Consider the following 21,683-nt stretch of genomic DNA (forward strand, 5'->3'; position numbering starts at 1 on the left):
CGCTACAGGCAGCGGCAGCAAGCGATCGTGGGCAGCGCTTGGAAAAGCGACTGTGGTGAAGACAATTGTGCGAGCAGCGGGCTGCCCCGCAGGCTGGCGGCAGGGGCCGGGCAGGGGCGGCGGCGGGGCGGTGGCGGGCCCGGCCGGGCTGCCCCGGGTGACGCGGCGCTGCGACACTGGCGCCGCAGCGGGGCGGACTGCGAGGGGCGGGGCCCTTTCGCCACAAGCCCCGCCCCCAGAGCGGGCCGGCCAATGGGGCGGCTGAGGGCGTGGCCGGCGCGGCCCGGCATTAAGCCCATGCGCGGGGGCGCTCCCGCCCTTTCGGCTTGAGCGGCAGCAGCGTTTCCCTCCCGGCGGCTCCGGCGCGGCGCGAACATGGCGGACCAGGCCATCTCCTTCCTCAAGGACTTTCTGGCGGGCGGCGTCGCCGCCGCCATCAGCAAGACCGCGGTGGCCCCCATCGAGCGGGTCAAGCTCTTGCTTCAGGTCAGCAGCGCGGGCGAGAGCGGGCAGCGCGGGCGGCGCCCGTCTCTGCCCCAGCGGCGCCGGGCGAGGACAGAGGGACGGGCGGGGGCCGCGGGCAGCGCGGGACAAAGGGCGCGAGCGAGCCGGCGGCGGCGGGCGGGAAGGTCACGTGGGCGGCGGCGGGGAAGCGAAGCCGGTTCCGCCGAGCGGGGCGGGGAGCGGAGAGAAGGCCGGGCCGGGCCGAGAGGGGCGGCCGCCGCTGGTGTCACTTCCTGCCGCCGCCGCTCCCGGCGCCGAGGGCACGGCGGGGAGGGGAGGGCGCCGCTCTCCGCCGCCATCTTGGCGGCCTTCACGTGACGCGCGCGCGGGCCGCGATTGGGCGGCGGGCGGGGCGGGGTCGGGGCGCCGGCGGCGCGCGGGGCCCGGCGTGACCCGGCGCGCCCCAAGGTGACTCGAGTGACCTTCGCGGGGCTCCGCGCCCGGCCCGGGCTGGCGGCTCCTCCTCGCACCCTGCCCCTGCCCCTCGGCTGCAGCTCTGTCGGCCCAACGCGGCTCTCAGGAGAGTCCCGTCCGTCAGTAAAGGCTCTCGCCTCTTTGTAGGCCCGATGTATTTGTCGTGGTGTATGTCTTACGCTTGAGCTTGTACCTCACAGAATCAGTTAGCTTGGTAAAGACCTCAGAGAGATCATAAAGCCCAGCCTAATGTCACCATTTAAACTGGTCTGTGGTGCTAAGTGCCACGTCCACTCTTGGACGCATCCAGGGACAGCTGCTTCACTGCCTCCCTGGGCAGTTGATTACAACCTCTAATCACTTTTTGCCTGAAGAATTTCCTCCCCTAGTTAGCCCTAAACCTTCTTTGGCACAGCTTGAGGCTGTGTTCTCTTGTGCTGTTGCTAGTTGCCTGGGAGAAGAGGCTGGCCGCTGCCTTGCTACATTTTCCCTTCAGGTATTTGTAGAGGAATTGCTCACAGCTGCCTGTTCTTGTTTTGGCAAGTCTCGATTTCCAAGAAAGCTTGGAAACAATTTTAAGGCTTTTTTTTAATAATACCAACAGTGACCATAGGGGATTAACAGTTTATAGTAGATGTAGGTTTAAGCTCAGCTGCAGCATAAACCTGGCAAGTGATCAATACTTGTATTTTTGTTTGCAGGTGCAACATGCGAGCAAACAGATTGCTGCTGACAAGCAGTACAAGGGTATCATCGATTGTGTAGTGCGTATTCCAAAGGAACAAGGAGTGCTGTCCTTCTGGAGAGGAAATTTGGCAAATGTCATCAGATACTTCCCAACTCAAGCTCTTAATTTTGCCTTCAAGGATAAGTATAAGCAGGTGTTTTTGGGAGGTGTAGACAAGCACACTCAGTTCTGGAGGTATTTTGCTGGTAACCTGGCATCTGGTGGTGCAGCTGGAGCCACTTCCCTCTGCTTTGTCTACCCCTTGGATTTTGCAAGAACCCGTTTGGCTGCTGATGTTGGAAAAGCTGGCGCAGACAGAGAATTCTCTGGTCTTGGGGACTGTCTAGTCAAAATCACCAAGTCTGATGGTGTGCGTGGCTTGTACCAGGGATTCAATGTCTCTGTCCAAGGCATCATCATCTATAGAGCTGCCTACTTTGGGATCTATGATACAGCAAAAGGTAATATTTCAGAGGGGACCTGAAAAACCTGTGTTTAGAACTGCACTGTTTGATTTTGAATAGGTGAAGTGCCACATTTGTGGCACTGCTGTATACAAGGGAAAACTTGTGCACGAGTTGATGGCAGCAGCCTGTTTGCAAGTACTGATTTTGTACTTCGGACAGTTGCTCCTAAGGCCAGGGGAGTATGTTGGTGACCAGACATAATTAGAATAATTTCTTTTTTGTTCAGTCCACACTTTGTCCAGTCCAAGTGTGTTTAGCAGAATGGGATTAAGCAGTGCTTTTGCAAAGTAATTTTTAAGCTTGATGTTTGGGCGAATGAGCCATTGATGCTAGTTTGTGGTGTAATGTTATCCACATGTACAGTGACTTAGTTTAATTACATTTTTTTAGTAAAAGTGTAGTGAATAGTTAGGTCTTCTAATGCCAGTCTAAAAAGAATGCTTGTGCTCAAGTGGTAATGTATTTTGATTACTGAGAAGAAAGTCTTCTAGATACGGCTTCCATATATTTAAAGTTTGTGAAGTGTTTTGCTGCAATTTTATTTAGAGTAAGGTCTACAATGTTTCATATGAATTCACCTAGTAAAATAGCTGTCATGCAGTCAGTGAGCCAGAGGAGGATTTGAAAGGTAAAAAGCTAATTGCCTTTTTTGTTTCATTGCAGGCATGCTCCCAGATCCCAGGAATACTCACATTGTTATCAGCTGGATGATTGCCCAGACAGTGACTGCTGTGGCTGGCGTGGTTTCCTATCCTTTTGATACGGTGCGGCGTAGAATGATGATGCAGTCAGGACGCAAAGGAGGTAGGCTGTAAATCCACGGAGCTGTTAATGCTGTTAGAACAGCATTAGCAAGATGGAGTTCTTCTTTAATAATAGCCATCCTCACAGTTACTTTCTGTTGTTTCATAAATCTGATTTATTGCATTGTACTCAAATGAGGAAATGCAATAAGGCTTAACTTCAAATTGTCAGGATTTATGTTAAGGGCTTTTCATTATGGGACATGAAATTTAAAAAAAAAAAATGTTTGCATTATCAGATTTAAAAGGTATTAGAAGACAGAATACTTCTAGTAAGTATTGTGTTACAGTCTTAAATTGTAGTTTGAGACATCACAAAGCAGTTAAGTGAAACAGGGCAGTTTTTAAAATTATCTGAGATAAAATAGAAATTAAAAATAACTCTTTGCTCTTTCCCTGCAGCTGATATCATGTACTCTGGAACAATTGACTGCTGGCGGAAGATTGCAAGGGATGAAGGAGGAAAGGCCTTCTTCAAGGGTGCATGGTCCAATGTTCTCAGAGGCATGGGGGGTGCTTTCGTGCTTGTGCTGTATGATGAATTCAAGAAAGTAATTTAAACAGCCTAAATAGAATTGGAAATCAAGTTGAGCAGATCATGTAGAATAACTACCATTATGGACCATTGACCTTCAAGAAATTCCTGTGAGTCTTATTTATCGGAGCCAGATGATACTTCTAGATGGGGCTAGAAACTGACATAGAGGACTGATCCACTTCTCTCTAACATGCATGAAGACACTGAATCTGGCAATTCAGTGTGGCAATTTTTCTTTACAGCAGTAAGGAATGAGTGGTGTTGGTTCTGGGTCCAAAGTTGTTAGGTCCAATATAGGCAGAAAAACATCATTTGCCTATGGATCAGTCTCCAGTTTCAAGTCCTATCTTCTAGGACCATAAAATTGTATTTGAAAGCATTTGCTAACAAATCATGTTCTTTTCCACTTGTACTGAAGCACTATGTACCATTTTGCACAGCTGAACATCTAGCAATTTTGTTCTTAAATTGGGGCATTCTGCTGTAAAACAATAAACATACTTACTCGGTCTGTGTTGAAATTATTACATAAATCTTTGGGAAAGCCTCTTGTATTTGGAAACTTGTTTCAGATAATGGGTCCTCTGATACCCTTACACTGCATTCTGTAACAAAATAAGCTTTTTTTAAAAAATTAATTAAATGTGAGATCTTTAGGAGGAGGGGTGGGGAAGCATGGATTATACTAATAGAAACCACTCCCATTCTTTGTGCCTGATAGTGTATGATAGGCTGCTGCAAGTGGCTTTTTGCATGATTCTTAGAAATTGATTTAATGCTTCTGTGATTTAAAATGGGTGGGGGAAAGAACTGTTCAATTGTAGTGCTAGGAAAACCCAAAGTACCAAGAACTGTCAAAAAGTAATATTCTTGCCCTTGGTAAAACAGCCTAAAAAATTTTTTTTTTTTTTGTTAAATTGATATGGAAAGCATCATGGCATCCATGCAAAAACCCAAGAACCCAGTAAATGCCTTCAACTTCTGAGTGACCTATGTATTGTGTTGTTGCTGCTGGTTGGGAACGTTGATTGTGCCATTCAGGTTACTGTTTGGCCTCAGCTGTAGCAGAGGTCAGGAGCTCTGTGGAAGGTTGAATCTAATCTGAAATGAGTTGCAGCCTAATAGGTGAAGTTGAAGGGGTGTGGGGGAAGGGATGTGTGTGCTTCTGTGTAGCTGTAAAATAATAGATCAAAGTAGGTCAGCCTTCAGTATTAACTGGTTGATGTTTAGGGTCAATCTGGTCAGAAGACCAGACTGAGTAATTTCTCTTAACTGCTCTTTGAGATAATGTAATACCTATGTGCCGTTCTTCATATGTATATAATCTTTTGTACTCTGTAATCTGCAAAGACATGGTAGAAGGGCCAGTAGAGGAAAACAAGGTGTTAATCTTCATGTTTTAAGAACTCCCTAGATCTTGAGAAAGGAAAAGTGTGTCATTGTGTGACTCAGTGAAGGCTGACTGAGCTGTCTTGAGTTCTTCTGTGCCTTTTGAGATTGCTGTTCAAGATGAAGTATTTAAATTACCTGCTTGGCTTTAGCTGGTAATTACCTTCCTCTGGAGTGTACTTTACCTTCTTCCTTTCACTGTTGCACAAGCACTGCTTTCAACATCTGTATGTGAATGTAAGGACATTACACAGCTACTTTGTACACAGGCTAATGGCAACTTAGTATACCTACTGCGAGTGGTTCTTACATCCTGTGTGGAAGTGGCAGCTCCTGATGGTGTAGGCAGATCATTTGGTGTAGACCCTGCCAATCAATTTGCTGGGGAGCAGGGAAAGACATTTTGTCTATGTAAACACATTAATCAGGTTTTTTTGTATCAGTGCCTTGCAAGGGTAGAGATGATGGGATACCTCCCTGTGAGTATATGGCTCAAGCTTTGGGAAAGAAACCAAACATGATAGTTAATTCAGCAGCCCCTGACAGGGACAGGATTTACACACCCAATCTCCCCTTCAGGACAAGGTTTAACCAAAAGAAATAGGAAAAGAAACAAATGCAAGTGTAGGTGTTTAAGTGGAACTGCAATTTCCCTATGCTGTACCTTCATTATGAACTAATTTGTGATGTTCAGGTTTTTATTTTTTTTTTTAAATATACAGCTTCCCTTAGTTATGCAGCAGTGATTTCCAATGTGATGCAGTTTAGGGATGTAAGAGGCAAACAATAAATGAGACTTTTAAAAAACCCTATTTGTTCTGTCTTATTGAAGCACTCTGAAATTCATTCATTTTGAAAAGTATGGACAGGAAAACATCTGCGTTTGTAAAAGAAAATATTGGCATCTAAAGCTTATATTATTTTTAAAAGGCATTGGAAATAACATTTGCACCCTTTGAAGGGAGGAACTAAATTACATTTGTAAGGAAATTTTCCATTTAAGATCTAGCTCTTAAATGTTAGATTTAATTTTGTTTCTCACAACTATTAGATTTTTTTGAAGGTTTTAGGTGGTATTTGTGTGCATTAAGTACATAACACTGCACAGGATCACAGTGTTGCAGAGGTCTATTTACAGTAGCAGTACTGAGCTCATGAAATGGTTGATTGACAGACCATATTAGTAGTTATAATTTACAATTCTGATTTTATTTTCCATTTTTGTCTTGCATAAGGTTAATTGCCTATATTGGGATAGTTTGGTGTTACTGATTGGAAGATCAAAGATCCAATTTAAACACATTCTCAATAGCTGGTTTGTGGGCATATAGAAATTACAATAACGTAACTGGGCCTATAAAAATTACAGTAAAATTACAGTGGCATTATACAAGAACCCTGACAGCCTACAGGAAATTATTATAATGAAAGGAAAGAAGTTCCATATTTATGACAAGAAGTTACAGCTTTATTCTGGATAAGAGGGCTTGTCTGCCATTGTGAAGAACCTCTTAGCAAGGTTTAAGCACTTCAAATTAGGTGCTTGCAGAAAAGCTTAGTTGCCAGGCATTGTGGGTTTGAACAAAGGGAAAAGAACAAATTTTATTGATTTTTCTCTTTTTTTTCATCTGCTCCATTCTAAGTGGGTTTTAAGAGGACAATTTTATAGGTGATTGTATTTTCTTACAGGCTGATTTAAAGTACTTGTCAGCAGGATCCATAATTTTCTTTTTGGAAATTTTTCTTTTTGGAAAGCTGGGTCATTCTTCAATTGTAGTTATTTCCTCAGCATGACGTTTTGTTGGTAGATTTACATATTCTGTCTAAAGAGAAAGAAAATTCTGTGCCATGCAGTAAGCTGCAAGTTGCTGTTGGTATTAGTTTCAGCAGTACCAGAGGCGTCCCATCTTGGTTCTTTAATACTTAATAAATGATTACAAGGCAAGAGAAAACAATTTAAAGGACAGTAAAGGAATGTTTCAATATGTTTGATCAGTACTAGCTGCCAGCAGGAGGAAGAACAGATGCTGATTTAGACACTGGACAACCTAATCTAAGAAAATAGAAAGAATTTAGTCAGTATTGCCTAAATTTTTCATATATAAGCATTAGATTAAAAAAAAAATAAAAGGATAGTACTGGTGAAGTGGGATAAAAAAGCAAGCTTTCTGTCATACTGAGGGGACTTTTTTTTCTCTAGGAAAGCTGAAGCATGGGTAAAGCACTGCAGGGCTTTGTGGTCATGGTGTTTTGGGCTGCTTTACTGTTCTCCAAGAAAAACACAGAGAGTGTGTCTTGCAAGTTGTTGGGATATATTTAACTCCAGGCAAGAGTGATAAAACTCAGTATTGGTGAGAAGAGCATATGGGGGGAGAATGAAAGTCATTGATCTGTAGTAAGATAAGCAAAATAAAATGGAATAGAGGAGTGCAAGTTGTCTGATGCACTAAATTATTTGGTTGGTAGGATCTTAAATAAAATGGGGAGTTCTTTAACATGGGTGTTTTAAGAATGCAGTGCAGAAAGTTAATTTTTTAAATCATGAGCTTTTCCAGCAATCTAGGGAAAGTGTTGTGAAATAGGAGAAAAGGATGAGAAAATGTGAAAGGTTGCTGAGTAAATAGAGGCAAAATGAGGTGATGTAAGCTTTAAAAAGGTGTGATTACCAAAGGATATTGCAGGTTTCAAAACAGCTAACAAATCCATTAGCTCTAAATGTCAGGGAGATTGTTTGGTCTTCAGTGGAGGAGAGCTTTTGGAAATGTACTTTTTGTACTTTGTTATTGTTTTAATAACTTTGAAGGATTACAACATTGAATCAGTGTCAAAAGTACTGAGTTTGGAGAGAAGAGGTAAAATAAAATTAGGTTTCAAGAGTAGATCAAACATGTCAGAATCATGAGAATTATCTTCACAGTGCTGGTTGGCAAGTGTGAGGTAACAACATGAGGGCTTCACTTAACCCTGGAAGCTGCTGCTGCATTGCTCCCTGCATGGAATTGTCTGTGCCACAGCGTACAGACCTCACCCAAAAAAGCCTCTGGGTTGCAGTGGAGTGGTTACGCTGTGTTTGGTACTACACACAAAAATTTGGAAGCCACTCAAGTTTAGGAAAAGCAAGCAATCAGCGTGCAGTTTTCCAAAAACTGCTTGTTGTTTTCCTAGAAATTATTATTTAATGTGATGGACTGTGGACTGCTGCTGCTCTGCAGCCCAGTAGGTAGTGACATACCAGGTGTTTATGACTTAAGGTGTATGAGGAAACCTAAGTCACATCCTACCTGCTCTCTATGAAAGCCAAAGGGGCTAGGACCAAAGATAAATTAATCAGGGCAACAAGCTCTGATAAATAATTTTGGTATCTAATTGCCAAAAGTAGAGAGTTTTAGTAGTCACAGATTTGGGAATTCTTTGTAAACGATCAAAGGAAAATTTATGTGTCACTTTTGTAATCCTCATTGATATTGCCCTACCCTCTCACTATGGAGCCAGCATACAAACCACTGGTCAAATGGATGGATTTGAGGAGCATGAATGGTTTGAGGCCTGGTGGTCATGGTGTGGGCAGAAAGACAGAAGAGTTGCTTGCTGTTGACAGTGTGCAGGTGTGTGAGATAGTGTAAACAGGAAAGGAATAAGAGTAATGGATTTTAAAAAATAATGGATTCTAAGTACATTAAACCAAGCTATTAAAAAGGCTTTTCTAAAGGAACTCTAAATAAACACACAGAATAGGCTGCACAGGGATGCTACAGTATATTTATACAATTTGCACAAACACTGAAATTGCTAACCCTGTGTTGAAGAAGGGGAAGGTTAGTTTAACTTAAGTCTTTCCAACCCTATTGATTTGCACTGAGTATGCCAGGATTTTTACATGGCTGTAGGTCAGGCTTATGAAATATATGTTCACATTATATTATGACCATTGATGTTTGAAAATGCTAATGGAAAATGCATCCTCAGGTTATTTTTAAAGTATGAACAGCAACCTTACAAAAAAAGCTGGTATACAGAAAAATTATGGGTGAAAAAGTGAAAACTCTGGTCTTAAAATATGTCTGCAAATACCTCCAGGACAATCTTTTGTTTTAGTGTTGGCATAGAGCATTTCAGGTTTCAAAGCAGCATAGCTTGCATGACAAAATCTGTTTCAGACCAAATATTAACTCTTACTTTTATAAGTCTAGTCTTTGGCCTGTTGTGATTTGTATTTAACCGATTTGACTGAATTGAGAAGAAGTCATACCTGGATATCTTCATCAGTTAATGCCTTGAATTTATCTCTTGGTTGTGGTATGGGAGGAAATAGCTTCTTGAAACTGCAGCACCTTTAGAAAAGGTAGAAAGGGTAGAAAAGGGGAATGTGGAGAAATTGAAAATCCTGCTAATATAACTTAAACATTTTGTCTTGTAACTTAAGGACATTTTTTTACTTTCAAGATTGAATATCTGTTGCTCTACAAATTAAATGAGAAATAAAATATTTTCAGTGAAATAACTGATGGGTAACTATTATTACATTTACACTTAGCATTTGGGTTATTAGAATTTATTCTGTGATTAGAATCACAGTAAATATGTTATTAATAAATTACTTTGAGTAAATCATGTGACATAATTTTCACCTCTGAGTGAGAAATTTTATCAAATAACAATACATTAATCTGGATTCCCTCTTGTCTGTACTGTATACAGCCAATGGCTTCAAAGCAACCTGGATGTTAAATGCTTAAAAGTAAGAAGAAATTTTTTGTAGGGTATGGTAGAATCAATCACTTAATAACTTCAACACTTTTCCACTTAGTGATTTTGCATGCCAAAGGGACATCCACACCAATCCTGGTGGTAATTCTTCATGACACTAATAATCAGATTATTTAAATTTGCAGGTAGGAAAGTAGGAGGCTGAAGGAATGTGTTTCATATAGATAATACGCTGTCAGTAGTGTCTACTGTAAAGAGGTTGATTTACCTTTTGAAAAGACAATACAGGAGAATTGTAATCGAGATTGTTCCAAGTGCAATCAGAAATAAAATCACAAAAATAAAATAGTCTTTCCCTTCACCTGAAACAGCCAAGAGAAATATTTTAGCATGGTAGAAAGTTACCTTTGTGCCTATATGATAAAATGAATGTGAATTCACTACATTTTTTTGAATATCCTAAAGGACTTCAACTCAACTTCATTATAGAATTTTACTCAAAAATGCAAATGGTCTTGATACATTTTAAACCTTTTCAAATATTTAAAATTTAAAAAATTAAAATTCAGAGAATTTTTTTTAAAAATCCGGGAAAAGAAGAATAAGCTGTTGCAGAACAATTAATATAGCAAAATTAGTGGGAAATGTGAAAAGAAAGATGCAGAAGGAAGGGGATGATACTCATGGTAAAAACTTAAGAGAACTGAGAGGCAGCCTCATCACAGCAGACCAAAGACAAGAGTGAGTCTGTCTCAGTCTGTTTCTGTAGTCCTGGCATCTGAGTAACTGCTGCCTTCACAATCCCAGCTAATCAAAGGCTCTGTTGCCAGAGTATTGGAGCTACTCCTCCACACCAATAAAATCCAGTTCCTCCCATGTAATTGGGTAAAAATTAAGAATTATTCATTTCTGTGACCGTGAGGAAGAAAGGCAAGCAGACAAGGTAATGCTAACAAAAAAAAAAAAAAAATAAAAGTCATGGTCTTACCAAACTCAATGGGTTCACTCCATTCCCCCCAGTTTGAGCTCAAAAGACAATTGTTTCCACGTGCTCTGATTTTCAGAGTGTATCTTTTTTTCTCATTGTAATCTTGGAATTCATATCTTTCATTACTTACCTAAAAGGAAAATGATCAGACTCTACCTTTCACATCATAGGCAAATATTAAAGTTTGTGAGTAAACTTCCTAGTACTGTTTCTATAAAAAAAAAATATTTGTATGATTTTTTTTTTAGATATGTACTATCTTGCCAGCAAAACTCTCTGGTTTTTGAAGGTTCTTTTTTTTTTTTTTTTTAAAGTTTATTTTGTCTTTGACTTCTTTTATTATGCTTTATGGACACTTTTTTTGTGTGTATGCGTGTCCATGTTTGTGGACAAGGAAGAAAAATCTGAAGAATTCTGAAGAAAAATCTAAAGAAATCTGAAAGAAACAAAGCAGAAATTTGATAATTACCCTGTAAGCTCTCCTTACAACCTACATGGGGATTAAACAGGCATGGATGGTGTCTGTCATTGCTAAAAAGGTTTAACATTCTTGAGATAATGCAATAACAGATATATAATGTACATTATACAAAGTCTGGAATCTGTCAAACCCTTCCAAGGCTTAGAAGACTGCTAATTGTTAGAGGGAAGACTGACAGTATTTATTAAATTCCCCAAGTTTTGAAGATTTTTGAACTTCCTTTACCTAGCTGTCCTGAGCTATCAGTAGTATTATTCCAATGAGAAACAATGTTTCAGATTTTTAGGAAGCAAAACGTCACATCTGTCACGAACAAAATCTATTTGTGCAGTAGAGGGAATGTATGAAGTTTTGTGAAACGCATGGAGAACTTTGCATACCCCATCCAAAAGGGATGTATTAAGTTTATGCTTAAAGATATCACAGCAACATATTTTTCTGAGTTCTTACTGTTACACTGCTACAAAACCTGTAGTTCTAGAAGTGCATTTTCTGCAATGATATTTATATGCTTAACTAGGCAAAAGCACAAATTTGTATGTGACAAGAATACTCACATGAAGAAGCTTTTTCTCTTCTTTGGGCTTATCCTGCAAAACAAAGATAAATCTTCATTTTTATTATTTTCTTATCAATCAAATATTTCTCTATTTTGTTCTCACTTTCTTGGTTTTGAACATAGTAAGTTATTTTAAACTGAAAAATCAGACAGATATTATTCTCCAGTAGTCTCAGAATAACAGCATTTTATTCAGTTTTGTCTTATTTAGCAGTAGATGTGAGAAGCTGTATTTGCCACTAAGGGTATTGCATTATATATATGAGTTCTCATCCATATCCAAATTACACAAGCAATCACATCATCCTACAAACATGGCAGATCTGGAAGCTGTGATTTCACAATAGTTTCATAACCTGGGGCAGAAAATTGATAGCAAATTTGCCCTCCTTCCAGTCAGTCTCTGTTAGACTTATCCATGCCCAGGGGCTTTCTGTGAAGAGCTACTTACACATCCTATGCAACAAAATTTAATTAACTGAAGTCAAACATTGACTTGGATCAAAGAACGCGAAAATTTTGAAGGAAAGAATAGGTTTGAAAATGAGTGAATAAATTCAACAGAGACTTTTAGCAATGATCTCAGAGAGCACTGAAAAGCTGGAGCCCTGGAAACATCTATCGTGTGTAATATCAGGATAGCCAGCATTGTGGAAAAGTCAGAAAGGTGCACGGGAAGGAATGTCTTGTTACAGAAAACACACCCACAGTGTGTCTTGCACTGAAAAGCAGACTGGCATTTCCCCATCACTCATTGTCAGCTGAGTGCTTTCAGCTTAGGACATGATGGAAGTTGTCAGCCTGTGCTGGGAATGAGCAGGGTGTAAATTTTGAGTTGCTTAAACTCTAGATATGTAGTGCTGCTTTAGCTGCCTTACCTCTGTTGGCCCTCCTGGAAGGCGTGGGTTCTATCTGCCATCTCCATGTCAGTGCTTCTGGTACCTGCAGCACCTCAAGGGCTGTGAGGCACCTACTGCTGCACAGCAGGGAGCTCTAATGTGCACTGACCCTTAGATATTTGTGCTCCTGGGCAGACACCTACAATAAGGTGTCAGTCTAGGAGATTCATTTCCTACCCGAATGTAGAAATCTGCACTGAACCCCACCAATTCTGAATGTGGCACAGGAAACAAGAGTTAACATGTATTGTTTTCAAATAAATGTTTTGACAATATTGCTGTGTTGTGATCTATATGTAAAACTTTGTCAGTATTTCACACAAAATCTTACTGTCAAATTATACCAACCAGCTGGAAAGCTGCATGTACTGCAATTACTTCTTGTACCAATAGGTTATGAGAGAAAAATTAACAAATAAAGAAGTCAGAAATTTACCCATTATAGATATGCATAGCACAAGTACAGTACCAAAGGCAAACCAAGAAACTGTTTTTACCTTATTTTGTATGCTAATTTCATACCGAAAACACCCTGGGTCTTCCTGTTGACTTGTAAGGGGTGGATGCCACGTAATTATGCAATCTGCTGAACCTCTGGGACAATCAGCAGTGACATTTAATGGAGCAGTGAGTATTTCTGGGAAAAATTGAATAATTAATATAGACATTCAGTAAACAGCTGCAACTCATGCCTTCACAGCAAAATGCATGTGAAGGTGAAGCAGCTAATGTGCAACTGTGTGCTGCTGGTGCTAACTGAGCTTATCTGGCAAAGAGCAGTAAAATCCCTTACCAAAATTTGAGACTATATCACTCAGGTTTTGGACATCTGAAGTCAAAGAAGTTTGTGTAAAGAAAAGGTAGGAAAGGTTTTGTGTAATTCAGTAGTGCAATTAGCAGGATGCCATTTTCTTCTACATCTGTTTTCCACACATTGACAATGCAAGTTTCCACAGGAAAAAGGAAAGAAGGTTTTAGATGTGTGGTGCTTTCATGATGCTTTCAAGGCATGTGAACTGCAGTGCCTATAATATAGGCAGTGTGACCTGATTTCTCTTGGAGCTTGATCTCCTAGCTCACAGAAGTACCCACATATTTTACTTGCACAGTCCTAATGTGGAAGCTGAGCCCTCACTCTGGTTTTAGGACATGTAGCTCTCATGGCTCTCAGAGAGATTAAAGTATGGTAAAATAAGCCCTTAAGAAAGGTGGCATTGAAAACCTAACCATTGTGTTTCATTAATTGAGATCAATGACTATGTCCACACCTCTTCTCTCAGCAGTTTTTCAGGCTCCTCTGCCTTTGTTGGGTTTAGGCAAGTTTTGGAGCTATATTCTATCAGCTGTTGGAAGCAGTCTGCCCTGCAGTGAAGGGTCCTACAACAGCTACAGACTTTGTTTTAATCTGCTTTTCAGAGAAAAATTCCCCACTTCCTGATTTTATAAAACAGTAATAAAATAAAATGTTCAATTGCTTACCAATTTTATACAGGTCAATGTACTCATCATAGAACTGGATCAGGGAGTCTTTGCTAGACCCATTCACCAGGAAGTAAGCTTCTTCACTCCCTATGCTCACATTTTGGAAGATACATCCCGTATTTCTGAAATTTTCATCTTTAATGTAAAGCTCACATTCCATCTCTTCTTCATCTCTGTATACAGCAAAGTATTTTAGTTAAACATGGGCACTGTGATGTGCTGAATGAGAATTCAGAATTCTCTGGACCAAACAGACTTACCTTGACTCCCGCCAGTAGAGAAAATACTGTGTGTCTGCTGGAGCATCCCTTCCTGCCTGCCACGTGCAGTTCATGAGGAAGATGTTATAAATCACACAGGAAAAGTTTTCAATGGCTGACCCATTCATGCCTGCAAACACAGGAATATCCATGATGAGGAAAAATCATGTGATTCCTCCAAGCTGGAGGATGATGGCACACACTTGGGTATGTTAGATTCCAGCTAGTTATTGCTTGGGTTAGGAATGACAACTGAGAAAAAACTCTACTCTCACTCCACTTTAACTGCCTCTGAACTGTTAAACCTGTCAGCAAGTGGAGCATTCCACATGAGGATGGCACATTGCCTTTTAATACCATCCATGCTGCTACAGACAGAAGTATTGGTCCTTTTGCAATTAACACCCAGCAATCCACTCCTGACATGTTTACACAGAGGATTAAAAAAACTGAGACTTTTAAAATTAAGGTTGGACTTTTTCCTGCTGTTCAGTCAAGCAGGCTCCTCCTTAGATCTTTCCACATTCATGTGGGTGACAGTGACTTGTTCTTTTGCATTTCTGGAGCACATTGAAACAAGAACCTCGTTTCTTTTGAAGGTCCCTCACGGCTGGGCTGTGCAGGCATGCTCTGCTCTCTTCTCTTTCAACCACTGACTCCAGTCCTCTCCAGTGCCCAAGAAAGAGGGCAACCTTATGGAAGAGCAAGGGAATCCTCTGGGGAAGCTGCACACTTGAAAGGTAGGGCCAGCTGAGGGGGGAACACCAAAGTTTCGTGTATCCTGGTTTGTATTTGAGTGTCACCATAGTGTTTCTGCTGTCAAGTGTACAAGAAAAGAAGAGCAGTGAGCATTTTCTCTGCCCAGACATGAGAAAGCTGCTCATCCATCACCTCTGCCATGTCTGAAATACACAGTTACACACAGCTGCTGCAGCGCTGGTGGATGGAGAATTTTAATGGAGAATCTGAACTGAGGAGGAGGCAGAAAATGGGTCAAAACAAACTCACCAACAGCCTGGCAGAAAAGCTTTCAAATAAATAAGTGCTAACATCTTAATCTGTAACATCCAAAAGAGTTATTGAATCCACCCTTAATCCACTGTAGTTTATTGTCATTTTGGAGCCTTAGTATAAAAGAGAACAATGCAATTATGGACACAGTTGTAGCAATACATTTCTTGCTGAGCGATGGACACATTTATTACAGAACAAATAATATTAACAGATCCGAAAATAAAGTTTTTTAATAGAAAATATAGCAGTTATTACTGTGTAATTGTTTTCTAAGGCAATGTTTAACTTCGAAAGATTGCAAATGGATAAAACCTTAGCCTGGCGATATACATTACCTCCAGGGAGAAAGCTGCATTGTTTTGAGATGTTTGTGTTTGGCACTTCAATGTTGAAGAATACTCCTTTGTGCAGAGGCTTTTGTAGCTCCTCTCGAAAGCTGCATAGTGGAGTATATGCCTGAAAAGAGAACATGCTGATATTTTACTGCTCTGCTTTTCCTCTTCTGATGTTAGATGAGTCTGGCTATGGAAGTGCAACTCAGGAATACAATTCCATGTATATGTATGTTTTTGGCTCAAGGGCTATCTCTCTCCTTTAGCACTCAAGGGTGATATAGAATGGAACTGAGGGGTGAAAAACATAACTGCACAAAAAGCTTTGCAGCTCAGGAGTTGGATACTACACTAGTGTGCAACTATTTTAGGAGACTAATAGTATCTCAGTGGCATAACAGAAGATGACTGTTACAATGGGGAGCCACAAAGCAATTTAAACAAAGGATTAAGCAAATAAAAGTCCTCATCTGACCTATCCAGGGGTTAAAAAGCATCTATGGTGTTATATATATAATCTTTAATAAAGATGTGATGTATTTCCTATTTTGCTAGGCTGAATAAGCCATCTCTATCTCTATTGAGCTTCCTATTTTTCTCTTTGGATAATGTGGGTTTGTAACATAACCTGTGCTACAGGCATGATCCACTTTACTAGGAAACAAGTGAAGATCTTCAGATAACCATAATCCATGGCAGTGTTTCTGGGATTTTTTTTTTTTTTTTTTGGGGGGGGTCCTCCTGCTCTGTCTCTTTAAAGTCTCTAGAAATATCACTAAATCTCACTTAATCTCACAGCCCCTTTTTGCAGCAGCTACATCCCTACTCGTGATTCAACATAGCTGCAGTTCAGGCTATCACTTTCTTTCTACTTTGGTGTCAGAATTTCAACTCTTTAGTTTGCATTGGGTGCTTATCTCACAGTAAATGTGCCCTGGCATTGCTGATGGCTTTCCACAGCCCCCAAGAGATCAGGAAAACATGTCAGATGTTATCTGCGACATTCATTTTTTTTCAAAGTAAGTGAAATTGATAAAATTTACAATTATTTGTCCCAATGAAGAGCAGATTTACCTCTATGGGTATACGTTCCATGTCGCTGTCCACAATGGTACATTTGTACTCAGAGAAATTCCTGCTGCTCTCCCAGGACAGCTCCATTTGTCTCCAGTCCACACTCACATTTGTAATTGGTGATTCCTGTGCACCTGCTGAAAGGATTGCAGCATAAATTCAGTAAGGATATGCTATTGCTTTTGTTGAATGCAGAGGGTAGTGTCTGTCAGGCTTAAACAGCAATTTCCAGCTTCATTGCAAGTATCTCTGATAAATGAAGAATTCAACCTTGTTTCTCAGATTATATCTGCAAAAAGATACTTACACTCCATACACTGGAAATCAGCATGCAAGGGATGAAATAGCATCAAATACCACCAAATCATACAAATGAGTCCAAGAGTATCAAACATATTTCCTTCTCTGGAAAGAGATAGTGGAACCTTCAGAAAGAAAAAGGAAAAGATAAGGAAAAAAAAAAAGGAAAGGAAAATCATGTTGACATGTATTTTTGTTTTGCAAAACTTAAATTTTTAAAAATATTCTTTAGAAAAGCCAAGCAGAGGGTGTGTTTCAGGATGTCTGGCAGGCACCTCTTCTTTGAAAGAAATGAATAACCATGATACTGCCTATAGCAAAGTGGTTTGAGATAATGAGGCTGCAGACTCTCATGATGATAAATACACTCAGAGACCATGGTTTACAATTACATTTTCCCACGTATACCATCATATACAGCCTGTGAACATCACAGTGCTGTGCTTTCTATCAGCAGCTAGAATGGTGTTGGTCACACACCACTGTTTTGGCTGTTGCTGAGCAGAGCTGGCACAGCACTGGGGCTGTCTCTCCCACCCCATCCCACCAACCCTGCAGAGGCTTAGGAGCATGGCCAGGACAGCTGACCACCACTGATGGGGACATCCCACATCATATGGTGTCATGTTCAGCAATAAAACCCAGGGGAAGGAAGGATTGGGGTGGGGAGAGGCATTTCTTGTCCAGACATTTGACTTCCAAAGCAACTGCTATGTGTACTGCAGCCCCCTGTCCCAGGGAGTGGCTGGATATTTTCTGCTGAGGGGAAGTAGAAAATAAGGAAGAGGGGGAGTGAGGTAGAAGCTTGGTGGGCAGCTGGTGGCCAGTCATAGTCAGGGCACCACAGTATTTTTTCCTGTTTGCTAACACAACTGGGTCTCCACTTTTCAAACTACATAACTCCCACTGTTAGAGGTTTCCATACATACAGAACAGTCTACTTCAAAGTTTTGCTTGCTTCAGTGTCAGAAGCCAAGGACACTGGCAGATCACTGTAGGCAATTTAAATTACTAGGGAAGTGTGAGTACCTGCAAAGGGCAGGTTCAGTCATGTGGTATGGAGGACTGAGCAAAACTAGTCAAACACTGGCATCAGCCCTTGTCAAATATTTCTCATCTTATGTAAAATTGTCTTTTTCTCCAAGGAGGTTAAAACTCTTTGGAAAAAAATGTCTCTATTCCCTGCTTTTTTTTTTTTTTTTTTTTTTTTTTTCTATATGAAGAAGCAACTCTGATTAAATTTTTGTTTGCTTTAGCATTGCCTTGTTAGCATGTAGCACTAAGCAAAAATCTGAAACTGAATTAAATTCTCACAAACTCCGGAAAAAGAGAAACGTGCTAATATTTTATTGCTAGTCAACCCTTCTAAATTAATTTTATGGTCACTTCAGAACGCTGATTTCAAACTGACTCCACTTGTGGTGAAAGCAAAAACCCACCCTGATGTTCCAAGCAAATCATTCTGTAGTTTGATAATTTCATAAGGCATGTCACATTTCCTGGAAACTGGCTTGATGTGACATACCTATTATGATCCCCAGGATTCCAGCTGGGCCAGGACACCGTGCTGGGGTTGCAATAGAGACAGACTCTTCACTTAACCTGCTTATCTCTCACAGCATCCATATTTGTAAATCATCATTCTACAGTAAGGATGTGGCCAAGGCTGCTGGGAAGTGATACAGAAGAATCTGAAGTACAAACAGTATGGAGAACTGGCTCTGTGAGATATGAAATGCTCTGTGAGATATTGGTCTCAATAGTTATTTCCACTTTCCCATGCTCTCAGGGAACTCCCCAGTAATGCACATGAGAACCTTGAGACCTGTTGTCCTTCTAGTCAGACTCTTAATCATATTTTTACCCATTTTGGCCCTTCTGCTCATTCACTCAATATTTTCCCCTTCCTTTCCTCATCTTATGTTCCTTTTCTAGGCATTTGTTTTCCTATTCTTTGGCAATTGTCTGCTCACCTTTATTTTAATTTCATTTTTCTTGAGATCTCTCTCTCTCTGTTCTGGTTGCTCCCGTGCTTTAAAAATCTCCCTCAGGTTTCCTACATGTGACTGCAGCCCCATAATGCAAGTACCCTTCATGGCTTCTCATGGAAATGCTCATCTGGGACAATGCCACAGGAATCATCCTCAGCCCTGTGTGCTTAGAGAAGTGTTTGCTGGCATCATTGTCTCCCCCCTCTGGGCATTTCATTGGGCATGCAGTGGGAATAGCAGGGCCTGTAAGCATTCACCTTCCTCATAAGAAATGACCATTCCAGCTGAACCCCAACACATAGCCATGCCCTCTGTTTTTCTTTCCCTGCAGGCAGGATGAGTGATAGAGGAGCTGTGATGAGCCCTAAGACATTTAGCTGAGCAATCCAAACCTTCTGCACATGGCCAAACCAGTGGATCCAGCATCGTATTTTTAGGAATTTTCTGCCTCCAGGACCTCCACCCTCTCCCAGACTGGTTTTCTGCAGACAGGTGTGGCAAAGCTCTCTCTGTTCTGAAGACACCTGGGTATTGAAGGTGCCAGAAGGAACATTTATGTCAAAATGATTGTGAGTATCATTTGAAGGATCAGAACAGAAGAACCATACATATTCTGCTGTAAGCAGTATTTCCTCATATTTCACCAAAATAGGAGGTAAAATGCAATCTATTAGGATGAAAGTGCCCAAACTGGATTATTTTTTTCTGCCTTGCTCTTTCCTCTATCTCCCCAGACCAGCCTCAGAAGTGTTCCTCTACCTGCTACATATGACAGAGCCCCAGGGGCACTCAAGCACCTGATTTCCACATCCCTCAACTCTTATTTTACTCCCTAGATTGGTCCAGGACAGTTCATAAGCCAATTTTATCCACCTTATCAATATGTCAGAAGTAAAATACAGTCAGGTAGTCTGTAGTGGTTTCTACAGAAAGCATGCACTAAATACTGACTTAAGCATTACCAATTCTTATCCTCTATTGTCCTTGCTCTTAGGCTGTGAGTGCAGAATGGTACCAGAAAATGTCACCTGAGACCAGTGACTTATTTGCTTCAGGGTCTCTGGAAAAATTACTCCTGCCTATGACACACTTTCAGAAATAAAATTTTGTATTTTACTCATAGGGTAATGTGAGGATAAACTGATACATTAGCTAAGCCTTCCTGGAAGCACTAAAATAGAAAGAGGAACTTTACAATGCATACCAAGCAATGAAATGTTACTATCAAATTGCTGCCTAAATACAATTATTTCAGTTTTTAGATCAGTATTCTGACTCCTGTAGAGGATACAAAACTGGGAGGAGTGGGTGGTATGTGACCATTTTGCTTCAGAGGGAGCTGGGGAAGCTGGAGAAATGAGATTACAGGAATCTTTTGGAATTCAGCACAGGAAGGTGCTGAGTCCTGTGCTTGGGGACTGGCACCTGTCCTGGCTGAGGCTGAGATCCACCTGGAAAGCAATTCTGCAGAGACAGCACAGGCTGACCACGAGCCAACACTGAGCCCTTGCAGAACAGATCAAAGGCATGAGGCAGGAGTGCTGCCAGTGGGTCAAGGGAGGTGTTCCTGAGTGCTGGGTCTTGTTCTGGGATCCCCAGAAAAAGAAAGATGTGGAGCTAGTGGAGGGAGTCCAGCAAAGATGATTAAGGGCTCTGACATATGAGAAGAGGCTGAGAAATCTGGGATTGCTGATCCCACAGAGATGAGGGCTCAGTGGGATGTTATCCTGGTGTGCAAATACCCAACTGTGGGGAATGAGAAAGAGCCAGTGGTGACAGTGACTGGACAAGAAGCAAAGGGCAAAAACTGAAATAATGTAAATTTAATTTAAACACAAGAACACACCTTTTACTGTGAGGTAGTCAACTACTTGAACAAGTTTTCCAGGAAAGCTTTGAAGTCTTCAGTGTTGACTGGACAAAGCCCTGAGAAACCTGCTGTAGCTGACCCTGATCTAAGCAAGGCTTGGGATAGGAAAATTTCCAGAAGTGCCTTCCAGCCTCAACCATCCCATGATTTTTGAAAAATAGATGTCAGATTAAAAATGTCAAAATAGTGCAATAGACATCATAGATATTTCATAATCTTCCTTGGATCTTGCAGAAATCTTTAGAAATTTTGCATATACACATTACTACTTTTAATCAAATAGGCAAAAGAATCCTCAAAACTTTCTCAGGAATTCCTTAAATTCAAAGGACACTAATCCATATTTTGTACATATGCAAGTATGACTGTATCTAACTTAATTCCTGGCAAATATTTGCATCCTGCAAAAAAAATCAACACACAACATAGAGAGACATACCTCCTCTTGAAAAACTCTCCTCTTTTATCTTGTTTGATTTTGGATCACAGCAACAAGGACTCTTTAACGTGCACTTGTAGTCATATGCAGAAATCTGTATGTGTTTTTCTCTGCCAGTTAGCTTTGTTTTACTGCAGGACAGCATTAAGCAACAAGTGCTGCAAGTTAGGAAGCTGCTCAGTTTATCATTTCCCTTGTTGCTTTTGAGCTTCCTTAAGTTTCCTGATTGGCAGATGTTAACAACTTCTCGTGAAGAGATCATGCAACTAACTCTTCCTGTTGTGTCAGATGAGCTAAGCATTAATAGTCACAATATGCAAACACACTACGCAAAAATACATGAATACTCAGCAGAATCAGAGTATATCAACATACTCATAGAATCACCACTCTATAAATGAAAAGATTTTCCTAAATAATATGTTCTGGAGATAACAGTACTGCT

The 21,683-nt window shown here is 40.8% G+C and overlaps 2 protein-coding genes across 3 annotated transcripts; one reads left to right on the top strand and one right to left on the bottom strand.

The window, feature by feature from the left end:
• Positions 1–306: 306 nt before the first annotated feature.
• SLC25A6 (solute carrier family 25 member 6) lies at positions 307–3,962 on the top strand. Its single transcript, XM_079301194.1, has 4 exons — positions 307–486; positions 1,620–2,106; positions 2,776–2,916; positions 3,318–3,962. The coding sequence occupies exons 1-4, from the start codon at positions 376–378 to the stop codon at positions 3,473–3,475; spliced, it is 897 nt and encodes a 298-aa protein (XP_079157320.1). The 5' UTR covers positions 307–375; the 3' UTR covers positions 3,476–3,962.
• Positions 3,963–4,105: 143 nt separating this feature from the next.
• On the bottom strand, positions 4,106–21,483 carry LOC306799735 (granulocyte-macrophage colony-stimulating factor receptor subunit alpha-like). Of its 2 annotated transcripts, none has more exons than XM_079301174.1 (12): positions 21,239–21,483; positions 16,946–17,063; positions 16,639–16,772; positions 15,568–15,688; positions 14,219–14,348; positions 13,956–14,131; positions 12,974–13,113; positions 11,576–11,608; positions 10,538–10,667; positions 9,818–9,911; positions 9,092–9,173; positions 4,106–6,665 (listed from the first exon to the last, which is right to left on the bottom strand). In XM_079301174.1, exons 2-12 carry the CDS (start codon positions 17,031–17,033, stop codon positions 6,603–6,605), a joined length of 1,191 nt encoding a protein of 396 aa, XP_079157300.1. In that variant the 5' UTR covers positions 17,034–17,063; positions 21,239–21,483; the 3' UTR covers positions 4,106–6,602. The 2 variants fall into 2 exon arrangements, with proteins under 2 accessions (XP_079157300.1, XP_079157299.1); XM_079301173.1 differs by having other exon boundaries at positions 16,639–16,775; positions 21,239–21,480.
• Between the last annotated feature and the right edge of the window lie 200 nt (positions 21,484–21,683).

The sequence above is a fragment of the Erithacus rubecula genome (genome assembly GCF_903797595.1).
Source record: "Erithacus rubecula genome assembly, chromosome: 1".
Classification (NCBI taxonomy): domain Eukaryota; kingdom Metazoa; phylum Chordata; class Aves; order Passeriformes; family Muscicapidae; genus Erithacus; species Erithacus rubecula.